A 15,035-nucleotide genomic window follows, 5' to 3' on the forward strand; every position below is an offset into this window, starting at 1 on the left:
CGGTGAAACCTATTGAATATTGGGTATATTTTACATAAACATAAGCATAATCAGAGCTAACCGAGATTCGAACACAAGACATTAGGTGTCTAAGTGACGCAACTCTGCACAGAAAAGGAAAGCAGGTTGAAAACCTCTATGACCTCGGTTAAAGGACGAGCATCACATTCAAACTCATTGCTGTGGATCTCATCATTGCTAAGGGTCGCAACCCTGGACAAGACATTACAGCTTCTTGACCAATTGGCCACCAATGCCAGGAAAACATTTCAAATATTATCCCTGCTTGGATTGAACTGTGATGTTTTGCGCTAACGCAATTTCGTTGGTGTGACGTTTTATAGTGTAATCTTCCTGGTTGTTGTGAAATGAGAGTTCGTGGTTCTCTCAACGCCGCTTGCGACCGCCTCCGTGGTCTAGTGGTAGAGCGTCCGCCCGGAGAGCGGAAGGTCCGGGGTTCGATCCCCGGCCGCGTCATACCAAAAGACGTTAAAAGATGGTACTTGTTGTTACCCTGTGTGGCGTTCGGCATTAAGGGGCTAACACAAGGACTGGTCGGCTCGGAGTCAGTATCCTGAAGTGGGGTATTCATGTTAAACTGCGGCATGGTATCTCAGTGAGCTAGCACTATAAATCGACATCAGTCCGGACTAGTACAAGCAGCCACACACACACACGTACATGCACGTCGCTATATAAGTGCAATAATCTTGAACGCGACGTTAAACCCCATTCACCTCACCTCACCTTCAACGCCGCTTTATGTTTCAACAGTATTTCAGTTGCATCACGGCGTGGCAAGTTAGCGTTTGAAGCAATCCCAAAGAGACGTTTTCCGCCTTGATGAAACCAACAATAAAATTTAATAAACAAAATAAATAATAAAAATAAAAACAGAATAAGCAAATACAACAACACATTTATTTTTCCTCATTTTAAACTTGGCGAGGTCACATGTTATGACGTAATAATGACGTAATAATGATGTAGTCTTGATGTCGTGAGGCGCACTTATGACGTAACGTAAGGTACTACGTTCAAGAAGACAATAATAGGCGAAACATTTTAAGACAGACAAAACAACTTGATAAACTTAAGTTACGTGAACTGACAAAGACTAAGTAAATAAAACCATCATTGCCGTCATGATACCCCTATCAACTCAATATGTACGTCGACTGCTCTTTGTGAAACTAGTGTTTTCTGAGACAAAATGTCGCTACGGAAAAGAATTCGTACCATACTGTAACACAATCACCTTTTTTCAAGTTTCGGGAAGTGCAGCAACAGTATTATTAACAAACATTCACCAACGAAAGTAAAATGTTTATTTTACTATGACATTCTACTAAGTGGCACTAGGCTTGTAATTTTAATTTCATTTAGACACTTTAGAACATGAAGGATATCATTTTTTCAAGACTCATATAAAATGAAAATGTTATGTTACATTTATTCGAACACCGAAGATTAGCACTATCGTTCAGCACTTAGATATTTGCAAAATACCTGAAACTTATAAAGGATACAAATTATTTGTTTTTACCTGAGTGAGCTATACAGATGTTAGAAAAGAATAACAACCAACGTGAGTTAATCAGAATCCAATTTGACCTGCTTCTTTCTTTGTGTTCTTACATAAAGCAGCCGCACGAACAGGAATGACGAACTTTGTGTTTGAAACTTAATAAATAATAACTCATTAAAAGAGCATGGTAGTTTAAGAACATAATACCAATGGTTATTTAAAATAACTACATCGACGTTGCGATTACATGATTTCCAAATGCTCTTGAGAGGGTGATGATTTAAATATTGTCTGAAAATTAAATGAAATTCATCATTTAAAGAAAAGTTTGTCCAAAAAATGGAAACAGTGTTTAAGTAGTTTCCGCTAAACGAGTATACAAAAATTGTTGAACTGACCAATGAAATTAATCTGAGACATTGGAAACATGATATGTGTGGAATAAAATGAAACCTTTTACATTACCGAGACAGCTCTTTGAGAAGACGTTATTTATACAGTCTTATTAGATGTCTTACCGCCTCAGAAACACATCAATGGAAATAAATGAGAGTGTTGTCTTGGTAAAACTGTGATGAAAACAAGGATAATCTCACGCACTTATACAATCATAACACATAGAAAAGACAGGGAGAGTAATGTTACAATAACAATTAGCCTGTCGTAAACCGGCATGATATTTACGACAATCCGTCCTCAGTCTCGGAAACTGCCGTAAAGTGGTATGCAGTGAGAATGAGATGACGTAAAATGCAGTTTATGATACTTTGACAGTTTCTACACTCTGACCAAACCTAATATTTAGGGGAAATGTTCGTTTTTTGCCTCAAAAATAGACCACGTGACCTTTGAGGCGTTGTGTTATTGGCTATGTGGACTATAGTTTGTTTTCACTGGAGAATGTCAACAGAAGAGATCACACACGTCGATCTCGCGCACATTCAATACGTCCACTTTTCATTACCATATAATGTCAATATCCGTTGAGTTTCTTGAAGAAAATTAATTCTTTCACAACTAATATCTACACCTTCTTGTCTCATTAGGGACATTCACAAGTTAGGGCTACTCATATAATAAAGATGAACTGAGCCATTCACCACAGTTTCGTATTATGTTACTAATACCAGCACGCATTGGTTCTGCGCCGGTGCCGTTCTGTTTCCGGTTGCCACGTTGTCGTAACACAGAATGTCTGTAAGTACTTATGCTGTGGTCTTGGACATCTGTTCGACCTTGTGGCTTTCATCGCTTCCCGGCATGCACAGCGGCATCAATGTACATCCGTTATGTCACAGAACAACATGATAAACACCCGTGTTGCCAAGCAAAGGGAGATAATTCAGTCGATCAATGACTGAACTCCCCTGGCAAATGGAGCTCTGTGTTCGCTCCTATAGAATAGCTCATCCGGAAGTGTTTGTTATCCCTACGCCTGCGCAGATAGTGTATCCCCCTGAGCTGAATGTGTTTGGAGAGTGTCTTTGTTTTCTTGATCTTCTCGTACACGTGCTTTATTTCTTTCGTTTAATTTCTTTCGTTTCATTCGTCGATTTTGAAACCAAACTTTAACTTGTCTTTCAGATAACTGTAACTTGCAAGAAATTTCCCATCGCTTTTGCCGTGTTATATATGAGCTGTTTAAAAATTCATTTTCCAAAACCATCGTCTGATAGCGAGTGTATGGCTTCCGCTTTTTTCTTCCCTTTGTTTCTGAAAAATATAAACAATCCATATGTTACATCAATACATAACTGACATTGCTGTGACGTGAATATAATTTGTGAAAAAACATCATTCCTTACAAACTACCAATTTCATTATGAATGCATTTTACAGATTAAAACTCTTTTAAATTTGAAAATATATAGTGAATACATGATATAAAAGAGCAGTGAGCACTATCCTATGTGTTCATGCCATGAAACCGGAAACCGTTTATTTGCAGTCATCATATTTGTAAAGATGTCCTGGATGTTTAGCCATGTATAAGATGGCTTAGATTCTTAACAATCCAAATAATACATTTTATATCATGATCTGATACTAATATGACCGGTAATAAAATTAAATTCTCTTCCCCACATTGATTGTAATACATGCATGCCCTTTAATTTCACCGTGGCCAACAGAACGTTAACGTTGTGGGGCAATTCAAGATACACATCATTAATTTTTTCAGTCCAGTTACCTTTGACAATATTTCGATCAACAGGCAAACATTTATTTTTAGAATGAACTCGGTAATTGCTATGACGATAATGGTAATCATTCAAACACAGTTCACGTGATTTGTGTTTTATATATATATATATATTAATGTTGTACTAAAAGAATGGGGTTGTTTTGGTGTGTTTTTTTAAAACAACATATTGCCATGCATAAGCATGCAGTGATACGTTTATCGTCCCGGATGCTGATTCACTTGGACATGAATTCATTTATATTATTATTATACCTATTATTTAAAAAACTATTCGAATAAACATGGCTCAGTAAAATACTTCTGTTTGTATGTGAAGTAACAAAGAATATATCGTTAACAATGATGCTGGACGTATTTATGTAGCTTTAACTCTCCTCGTAATTTCATTTTTGTAATAAAAATACCTTGTGACAAACTAGAAAAGAAATAACCAGAAAGAGGTCAATTCTCATTAAACAATAGCGTCAATTTGAAAAACAATGTATGAAATGTTAAAGGAAATTTATGTATTTGGTATCCTAAACTAAGGCTATGACCGGCGGTGATTAGTGAAAGATACACTGCGATTGGGATGCATAAGGTTATTATTAACTGCTCGACTGATATACGTCATAGTATTTGGCTCTAACAGACACACAAAGTGATGTTCTCTGCATGGTGCCTTGTTAAACGCCGTCATCAAGGGAGATAATCTGGGCTGTAACCGAGACTTGTCAAGCGACGCAGTAAGCACCCGCCGACCGGGAGTGATGACAAATGGGCCCCATATAAGCTCATAATTAATCTTGTTTCCTCGTTTATGACATATGCTGACAAAAGTAAGACTGCTGGAACGTTGCTGTAGCCTTTGTTGTAGAAAACAGGTTTCGTTGACAAATCTCCCAATGAAATATGTGATCAGGTTCACCCCTGGGAAAGAGGATTGAAAAATGATCTTTTTTTTGCCCGGTTACACGCGGGGAATGAAATTTGATATATGTTTCGTAAGGTCTCGTTACAAAGGTAGTAGGCCCCTGCTTTGTCGAGACCTATCGAAACGTACGGTACATCTCGCGAATGGTCATAGATAAGAGAAAGGGGTTTTTTTTAAGTAAACGAACGACTTTATGAATACATGTACATTGTAAATGTATATTGTTACACCCTTAGCAAGCCGGAACTGTTGAACGTAAGGGTGTAAGAACCTACATCGACACCTGCAAGACACCAGAAGCTGTTATCCATAAAGTTGTACGTTTTGTAATATGCTCACCAACTGCCAATCAACAGATTCTTTAGTAGTTGCAGTACGTATTAATATTATATATTGAGTGTTAATATAACCATTATCCCTTCAAAACATTATTGCAAAGTCTACACTTAAATGTACGAGCCCTAATCCACATGATAGTGATCATGTACGATTGTTTCATTATTAGAATTAAACATCATGGCTGGTTTTGCATCAACAAAAAATTATCAGGGGTGTAGTCGGTGTTTTGGTGTACACCTCTAATACCTCGCACCAATGAACCGCGGAGCAGTAATCTACTAAATGGACGTCGATTATGATCCTGTTAATGATTAATACCTGATATTAATTGCTATGATCAGTTTCAAGTAATATAAAATGTACCTCCTTTGAACGTGTGAACGTTCAACGCATGACCTTGTTTAATTACATTACCAAAGAGTCTAGCCCAGGTGGCTAGTAGGGTGGGAACCCCTGCCATAGCATAATACATTTCATAATGTACATGCAATAAACATAGCGTTCCTGATTTCACTTTATGCCGATTTCAGAACCGTTAATGCATTATTATTCTTTCATCTCTACAGGGGTCAACGATATTGTCCGGTTTGGTGATTATTATTTCATATTTGTTTCACCCAGAGGCAATAAATTCTGGCAAAATGTGCTAAAACAGCAGCACGACCCACAGGGAGGCAAAGTGATTAGAAGCACGTGTATATGGAAAACAAGTTGCACATTTCAGCATGTACATTGCAATCAATTTCGAAATCAATCGCCTTCATAGCAGTGCATGTAATAGTGGCTCGATGTCGGGCCCAGATCACGAGTATCCCTCGCTAGTTCTGAAACGCTGGTTTATGTATTATTTAAAATCAGTAATGGGGAAATCAGGGGTGGAGGCATCAAACTGTTATCAGCACTTGGATCAATTACAAGCATTTATACGGATATATAGGATTCATTTACATATTGTTTGATTGTGATGCATGTATTAATGAAATGTTTTAGCGTGTCAATTTCGCGATTAGACGGGTCAGAGAAGCCTCGTTAAAGTATCGATCATTGCCCCAATCACTGTGTGCATCATAATTGTCCTGCGAACTGGAAATGGATGCAAGTTTATATGTTTTAAAATGCAGAGGGATATTAATCGAAATCCGTTTAACGACCGATCCTTATCATTAGTACGACATGGACGATTTTTTTCTATATATGAAGCCGAAATGCAAAATTTAGATAATTACAAAATGCGTTGGAGCATATTTTCAAATGACTTTTTCTAATCAGGGATAAAACTTTCATACGTCGTAAGCATATGTAAGTGACACACATGCTTCCTTATTCATTGAATTTTTATGTTTTCGATCAAAAAATGACGAATGCAAGGTTATCAACAAAAAACGAAGAACGGGTCGTTCTAATAGGCATGTCGTAATGCCGATGAATTCCCAATGTGAGGACTCTAAAAGGCCTACTCTGAAATGTCATAACGAGATCGGCATTTCATATCAGACAATCTCCGCACTCCCAGTGATGGTGAAAAATTGCAAATTATTCTCGAGCGAGTCTTCAATTACTATGGTGTCCAGACCTTTTGATTGTTGGGCATTAAACAAATAACGGGTTACAGCCCATTTCGTCTTTTATAAGTGGCACAACGTGGAAAAGACTACGTGAGTGTTTAGATCGCCCAACGCTAATGATTTGATGGGTTGGGTACTGTAACAATCCTGGTTCATTCGTCTGTGTAAAAACACCAGTATTTCCCAGGTCTATGGCACCAAAACTGTTTTTGATCTTTTTTTAGGTAAATTGTAAAATTAGCGCAAGTAACGAGGCATTGGAGATTTGTGAACATATTAACGAGCAAAGCGACAACTTTTAGCCCTCAACGGAAGCTAAATGTTAAACAAAGACAATAAAACGTGTTTTGATTGCCTCTAAATTGTCTTTTACTTGCCAAAATCCATTTAGATTTTTTTTCTCATAGCTGGATAGCAATATTGTTCACTGCCACAGATATGTCGGTTACAAAAGTTAACACAATGTCACGTGTCATATCACCAACGCTTAGACACGTCGGCCATTTTTTCCAAGCTACATTTCATTAAAATATAAATGCATTACACGACCATGTAGCTACACTCAAGCTACACAGAAGCGTGAGACCTCTGCCCTCAACAGGAAATACAGCTTCCGGTATTGCACGTGTAACAAATACATTCATACCACTTAAACTGATCGGACGTGCATTTTATAAGTAAAGATCTCAACTGGTAGAAGTTTTGCCCTTATGATTTTGCTGACATGGAAAAATGTGAGGGAATGGCTGCTTAATATAACGTGTGCTTTTTGTGTTTAAGTTTTGTTTTATGTTTATTTTTATACTTTAAGTCCTCCTTGTCTTTAATGGATCCCAAAATACATATACTACATTGTTTTATCCGACCACACAGTCGGTTCACAACTTACGTTATACTACAATTTATACAATTTATGAAAAAATAAATTGAAAATAATGATGCTGTAAATACGATGTTGTGTCTTAAAGATACGTAATATATATGGCCAGTGAGTCGAGTTGACTGACGATGTGATAAGCGGTGAAATATCACCTGCAATGCTCTTTTAAGTTTAATTCAATTCCATTCCATCTCACGCGATACCCTAGATTTAGGAAACCTGAGAATTCACGTACAGTGAATAAATCAGCATGCCTGTTCAGATGGGTAAATATTGTCCGCTAAATGTCTAATTTAGGTTCAGGTTTCCGACTTTAAGAAGCAATACGTGCTGATATACAGAAGACCATTCTCACATATCACCACAATATATGATATTTTTTCTTAGCATTGCGTTGTTTTCAACATCACATAGATACTAATACCCATGAATCACGATAAATGTGTTGCATTTGCAATGCGTTAATACAATAAATTTCAACAGCTTTTATGAATTCATATTTTTAGATAAGGCGAAAGATGTTATATATATAAATAATGTTACCGGGATATGGCCACAATGACTTTCTAAGCTAATCAACGTCACTGAAAGCGCTCAGTGTATTATAATTAAAGCATGCGAGATTTTATAATGATATCAACATTAATAATTCACGACACATCTATCCCTTGCTTTATTCAGGTCACTACTTAGCAGGTATATTTCTTTCAGGTTAGATTGGCGTATGTCAATGTCAGATGACGGTGAAATTGAGCACCAAACACGGGGAAGATCAAAGCCCAGGTGTGATTTACTCGATTCTTCCCACATAGTGAATACGCTTCAAAACCCGTCAGGCAAACGTAACAGGCAATTGACACGTCTGTACATAAACATGACCCCATGTTGGAGAGACGAAAGACAAGTTGGGTACGAGTTAAGTAAAGCTATCTACACAGGTGGTAATGTGTCGATATCACGCGAAAATCTACTACGTCAAATCCTATAGTTAACATTTTGTGATGACAAGCTTCAGCACGCGAGGTGGTTTATTTCGCTCATTCATTTCCACGATGTTGATTTCATCAGCTTTCAAGTGGCGTACTCATCGCAACGCTTTTCTTGAAATTGACATCAAGAATTCCCTTTTTTTCGTCATACTAATTCGCTGATTTATCAAGGCACTTAAATCGCGTTGTACACACAGAGCGAGTTTAACTTTCACGCAAGAGAAATCAAAGGATTTCATTTGAAATGAACGTTTCATAGGAAGTACTTTCGTATACGTCCCGGTAATCATTTTCATGTCTATAGCAAAATGAGTGTAGCCTATTTCTTTCTCTGATATCCCAACTCATGCCACCCATAGTCAAGGAACTAAAATTGTGACATTTCAATTTCTCAATAAAAAATCGATGACACAATTGGTATTGTCTGAAGCCTTCGCAGATTACTCCCGGGGCCATAAAAACTCCCCCTTAACAATCCCCTTCGCGTTCCATCCCCGATAATCCATTTACACGTTCATCTGTTCCACAAAGAACCCGCTTCCTTATCTGTCGTAGATTTGTTTCGGCTTTGCTTGCTCAATCTACATTCATCTGTTTAAATCAACAGACGTAAAATAGTTAAAAAAATAATATTAAGTCCAAAGAAAATAACTTTTTGTAAGATTTTACAGATATGCATCACGCTCCAAACAATTGTATCATGGTCCGACCAAACCTGGGAATCTCGACTTCTGAACTTTATAACTCGCTTGAGAATTAAAAATCGATATGAATATGATTATTAAATATAAAATTCACGTTTTTCAATTATTACAAATTACGAAATCAAAATCCACGAAGATCGACTCCAAAGAGAAAAAAACCCACACAACACTCTTCAATTTGATTTTTTGGGGTCAAAGGCCATATAGCCGGCTCTTTTTTCCTCTGAAATAACAGCCCAGATAATTCGCCTATCCCCAAGTTGCATATCGAGATGTCGATTTCATTCCATTTGGATAGGCGCGAAACCTACAGCATCACAGTTAGCTCTGCAGGAGTATTCATATAACTAGAAATCACCCCTTGTCGGGACCAATTCTTTGATGTTGTGCTCAGAGCAGGAAAATCAATAGTTTTCAGAGGCTGAAACATTAAGATCAATGTTTCGGCGGTCACAGTGAGTTATAGTGACGATTAGGGCAGAATTTACACCGCCCAAAGTCGAGTAAATAAGCTACAATTTGATGGGATTTGTAAATTTCACCCGTGCCGATTTAATAGCGAACTAGAAAAGTCCCATCGTGTTAAAGGTCATGTCATGCATAAAAAAACACCAATTTCGGGATGAACATTTGAGGAAATTTGTTGAAAATGGTTGGAGGCTTAAAAGAGATTATGAATTTCTCGAAGTCTTCATGTCGATAGCGTCTTTAAAAAAGAGTGGCAGTAAAAACGAGTTATCGCTTCCTACTTTTGATGTTTTAATCATTTTGTTGTAGATAACAAAAGCCATAAATATAATTTCAAATAGTGTTCAAGTTTTTATTCATCTTTGAAAGGAGTCGTGTTCACAAGGAACCGAACGATCAACCTATAAGATGACAGTTTGAAGTCAATATAATTGTCAATGTTTAAAATGATATCGGGCTATTCAGCTTTATTGTCCCCAGGGTTAAGTAATAGCCCGAGTCGTCTTGTAGTCAAATAACATAGCGCCGGCCTTTCCCATTGATAACCCTATGCTATACCACGTTTGTAATTCAATTGTTCCGAGCGAATTCTAGCCAACTGATTTATATACGAGAGATATGCAGACCTTTTACACACAATTCATCAGCCGTGTGCTAAATTGTTCCGTCAATTTTTCTAAACGCATGACTGAAATTTAATGTATCGTAGAATAATTCCTCAAAGCGATAGAGCACATGGCCCAACGCCATGATTCCAAGTGACTGACCGGCTCCTTTGATGTGGACTTATAGCACAATGAAATTAGCAGGTACTCAAACTCACGAGACTTCCAATAGACACGAACTGCCTATATTGTCTATAGATAACTGTGTGTGTGCGGCGTGTGAAATAGACAGCAATAGACAACGTCGCTGCGAGGGGACGTGTTCAAAAGCAATAGACAGTGAAGAACGCATGAGTGGATTATAATAGGTAAATGTGTGCTGGGTGAAACATACATGCCATTGACACCTGTCATACGGAAATGTGTACACTGATCGTGGGATAAATTCATATTTGTAAAATTCAAAAGTACATACCATTGATAATTAAAGTCGGTGTACTTGTGTTTTAATGCTTATGTATAATGTTTCGTTTGTGTTTTAGTTAATATGCGTATCCGTTGAATTCAAGAGAAATGAATAACGTGGTACTATTATGAAGATGGATTGTTTGTTTTATAACGAGGTTAATATATACGATAATGTGTATATTATGTGATATGTGTGTTATACATTGGTCTACTGATATAAAGATACCGCTTATGCACTAAATATTTGTTATGTTAGGAGAAATATACATTATTACTGACGTTTTATATATTACAAGGTCTATGTGTTTCATTTGCAAAATACTTGCTTTGATTTTGTACTATCAATCAAACAGCTGATCTATTGACACGCAAAATCATTTGTCCAAAATGTTATTAGTGCTGGATATGTAACACACGGCACTTCTCTGTTGTTGTTGTTGTTGTTGTTGTTGTTGTTGTTGTTTTTTGTAGATGCCATTATTTCTACGTGTTCTATTTGTTATTAACACTTATGCACACTAAATATAGATACAAAATATAATAAATTTGGTAACCAACGAACACCGCGTGTTCAGCACACGCCGACAGTATCAATACCCAGTTGCAAATGTTTTGTTTTCAAATAAAGCGACAAAATCCTTTCCATACTCATACGAAACCTCCACTAAAAGCAGAGTCAGTTATACGATTTCGACATGAGAGATACCAGGTGTTCATGAAAAGGTGAGTGTGTCCTGCCCTACCAGTGTACCAATCACAAACGCATGCAAAGGCAAGTCAAGAAAAAACATTAAATTATCAAGCAATTCCCGCTGTAATCGAAAATTTACAAATAATCCTTTTTCGGTAGGATAACACACTTTTTCCCCTATACCCTCAACGTAAACCTTCATAAAATTGCTTCGAGGAAAGATACGTTTGTGTAGATACCCTTGCTTGTGAATCAAAGTTACACCTAACAACACGTTATATAGATAAAATCATTAATTAGACAAAAACACTAGACAGGAAAGTCAAATGAAGCTAATGTTACACCATCAATTAGCTCGAATAGTCACTTCAGTATCTGGGGCGGTCGGGTAGCCGAGTGGTTAAAGCGTTCGCTCGTCACGCCGAAGACCCGGGTTCGATTCCCCACATGGGTACAATGTGTGAAGCCAATTTGTGGTGTCCCCCGCCGTGATATTGCTGGAATATTGGTAAAAGCGGCGTAAAACCATACTCACTCACTCACTCACTTCAATATCTTCTTAAGATATCACTTCAAAATAACTTTCTGCCCTGCATCGAAGAAGTGTTTCGTCCTCAACACCTTTTGTTTCAGCATCGGGTAATTCAGCCAAGGTTTAAATAGCAATAGTCAAACTCATTTCAAACGATGTTTAATGTAAGGTTCACATTCAAATAAATGTAACGTCATTATACCCACAAACAATGGTATGTTGCCAAAACGATGAAGAAATGTGTTCAAAAGTGTCAAGTGATTTTATATATGAAGAATGTGTTCTACCGCAAAATACTATGTTCATTGCTATTCACACATTAACGGTTTCATTCACGTTAACCAATTATCTGACGATTTCACGGGTCATTTGTTGTTCAAATATAAAACCTTTGAATCTAGGTATATACACGTAGTGTGTGACAAGGTATAGATAAATCATACAGTGCCCGGGGGAGGTATCTACATACCTAATTCATACACACACAGGATTACAAAGGGTTAGACTTAAACACCGCTACTTAACTTATATGCATTGTAAAAGACATAAATGTTCCAATAATTGACATTTTACGACATGAATAATAAATTCGGTTTATAGGCCACTGATTATGACAGATTAATGCACAAAGCTGAAGTTGAATAAATAGAAACAGATTTGGACTTTAAGCGTGAATAATATATAATCACATCAGGGATTAAAATGCTTGCGGTGAACAATAGGATTCCCATTTTAGCATTTTAGCATTATGTAATTATGCTTCTGGGAACGTTTGCTTTTTATCTATTTATCGAATACATTGAATCGACAAACAAAATAGCATTGTAAAGGGTTGAAAACAATCGTTTATGAGAAGTAGAGGGTTGTTTTATGAAAGGTAGTAAAAACGTTATATATGAAAAAACTGACAAAAGGGAATTAAAAAACGCTGAAATGGTTTTTTTAAAATATTTATATTTAGAAGATTACGATTGCCCTTGGAACCCAACACGACAATTTAGTTTAGATTTCAGTCAGAAAACAGACCGATTGTATTCCGGTAACTAGGAAAAACGACTCTTTCTTTAGGTCTGAACTGGTGTATTGTTGTGGGAGAGAAGTGATTTACTAGCGGTCTTCAAGTAGCTTCTGGATTCCGAACACGTGTTCGTCAAGGAAACAGCCGGGCAGTTACCGGTGAATGTGGAACATGTCTGGGGTCATTAAAACTATTCGGGGACTGCTTTGAACACACGTAGTGTTTCTGTGCTCTGTTATCACTCATCCGAAAAGAAAGGAGTGGAGAGGAATCACGGATAAATAAGAATCCTGGCTTCTGCGTAAACATGTGATTATGATGATAAGTATTGATAACATTGATATCACCAAAATCGTAATCATCATCATCCTCATCATCATCATCGTCATCATCTGTGTAAATGTATTGGTGTGTACCAACTTAATCCTATCAGTATCAGAAACGTCGATCACAACATTATTTTCAACGTCATGTTTGTATTCAAGTAAAATGACGTTAACCAACATTGTAGGACTGATTTTAAGTCTCCCGAAATAATATCAAGGAATATGAGTATTATAAAGGATTACTATATTTCTTCTCTCATCCATAATAAATAAGCTCAAAGAAATTTAAAACATACATGCATTCATCATCAAGGATAATAATAAAACTTGAACGTAGCACCGCCGTCATAAAAATTGATAAGGACCATGCGTCCTGGGTAACAACGAAAAGATGGATCCTTCATTGAAATCAATAAATAATCCCATAATAGAAGTGACAAAACAAACTTCAACACTATCCGATAACCAGCCACCCAGAAAGCCATGTCTCCCAGTCATTCTCCACGATAAACAAGACTCGTGACAATCTGTCCAATAATTTACCGGACTTCAAGAGGAGCTGTCTCTCCTCAGTAAGCTAAGCTGTTATCCCATTATTTGTGGGCGGGGTGGCTCGCCCCCCGGAGCAAGGGGGTGGGACAGTGTGATCTTTTGGGGACATAGGCGTTTTAAGTCGAGAGCTTTTGTAATCCATCTGGTGAATTTTGGATAGACGGTAGTATACATGAATTGAACTCGAGACATCAACGTGACAAGCCACATAAGGGTCGCGCAGCTGCTTTTTTTCATTAGATTAAATGCATATTTTGCTACATTAGAGGTTTGTGTACATGATTACATTCAATGTTATTTCTTGTATTTTCATAACTGCTATTTCTTTTTTTACACTTTTATTTTCACGTAAAGGAACATTTTCTTTCACTTGTTATGAATTGATGTAAGAATGTAGACTAAAAACTATGACCACTCATCGTTTAGATTTGCCCTGCCAGCGTACATCGTCGCCATTAATCATTCTCATGCCACCTCCAGTGGTATTATTTAAATTCCAAACATTCGTCATGAGAAAACAATTCCATTTTCTTCAGTTGGTATGTTCAAACATAAACACCTTCATATCATACATGAATAACATACATCAACAATCATATGCATCTACTGAAACTATTCTAAAACGTATTGATCAAATAAATGCCATCATATTAGATAATAATATGGTTTAATTCTCTCGTATCTCTATTGCATACAATTGCACTTGTACGTAAACGAGGAAATATAACATATACCCTTTCCCATGTGTGAAACTTGTCACTTTCTTCATATCTTAATCCGTGACCCTCTCGCCATTGTCATCTGTCAGCGAGGACACTAGCGTTTGTAATCCCAACCTTAGACACAATGTCGGCAGTCGTCGCTATGTCTTTGAAGTTTTGTCATGTACATATCCCGTTTTGATGGATTGAAATGATAATCTTTTGTTGATCTGGTAAATGCCTACGGATTAACATGTTATAGCTATGAAGATTTGCAATCACGCTGGATTTTAGTCGGGCATAACGTTGTTGGCGTACGTCACTGACGTGTGTCAACCCGTTTTATAACGAAACTGAGCCCCACTTGATAAATAATGAAACTATAAATAAATTACAGTAACCCTTGACATTGGAAATTGCACATTTAAGGTTTACCATCCAAGGCATATCTTGACACACATCTGTAGTGCTTTATACAGGGTTAATGACGTCAACGTTAAAAGTACATGACGTAATGCTCTCTGGTATTTTTTTATATTTTCCAAAAGGT

General features: G+C 37.1%; 1 protein-coding gene across 7 annotated transcripts in view; it reads right to left on the bottom strand.

The window, feature by feature from the left end:
- Nucleotides 1–907: 907 nt before the first annotated feature.
- The window catches only part of LOC124151894 (homeobox protein Hox-D10-like), a 127,450-nt gene continuing 113,322 nt past the window's right edge, over nucleotides 908–15,035 (bottom strand). For all 7 annotated transcript variants that reach the window (XM_046524617.2, XM_046524601.2, XM_046524608.2 and 4 more), the window contains one exon: nucleotides 908–3,241. In XM_046524617.2, coding sequence (XP_046380573.1) covers nucleotides 2,958–3,241 — 284 coding nt within the window. In that variant the 3' untranslated portion in view covers nucleotides 908–2,957. The remainder of the gene's footprint in view (nucleotides 3,242–15,035) is intronic.

This window comes from Haliotis rufescens, unplaced genomic scaffold (assembly GCF_023055435.1).
Source record: "Haliotis rufescens isolate VD_foot unplaced genomic scaffold, xgHalRufe1.0.p SCAF_4, whole genome shotgun sequence".
Lineage (NCBI taxonomy): Eukaryota > Metazoa > Mollusca > Gastropoda > Lepetellida > Haliotidae > Haliotis > Haliotis rufescens.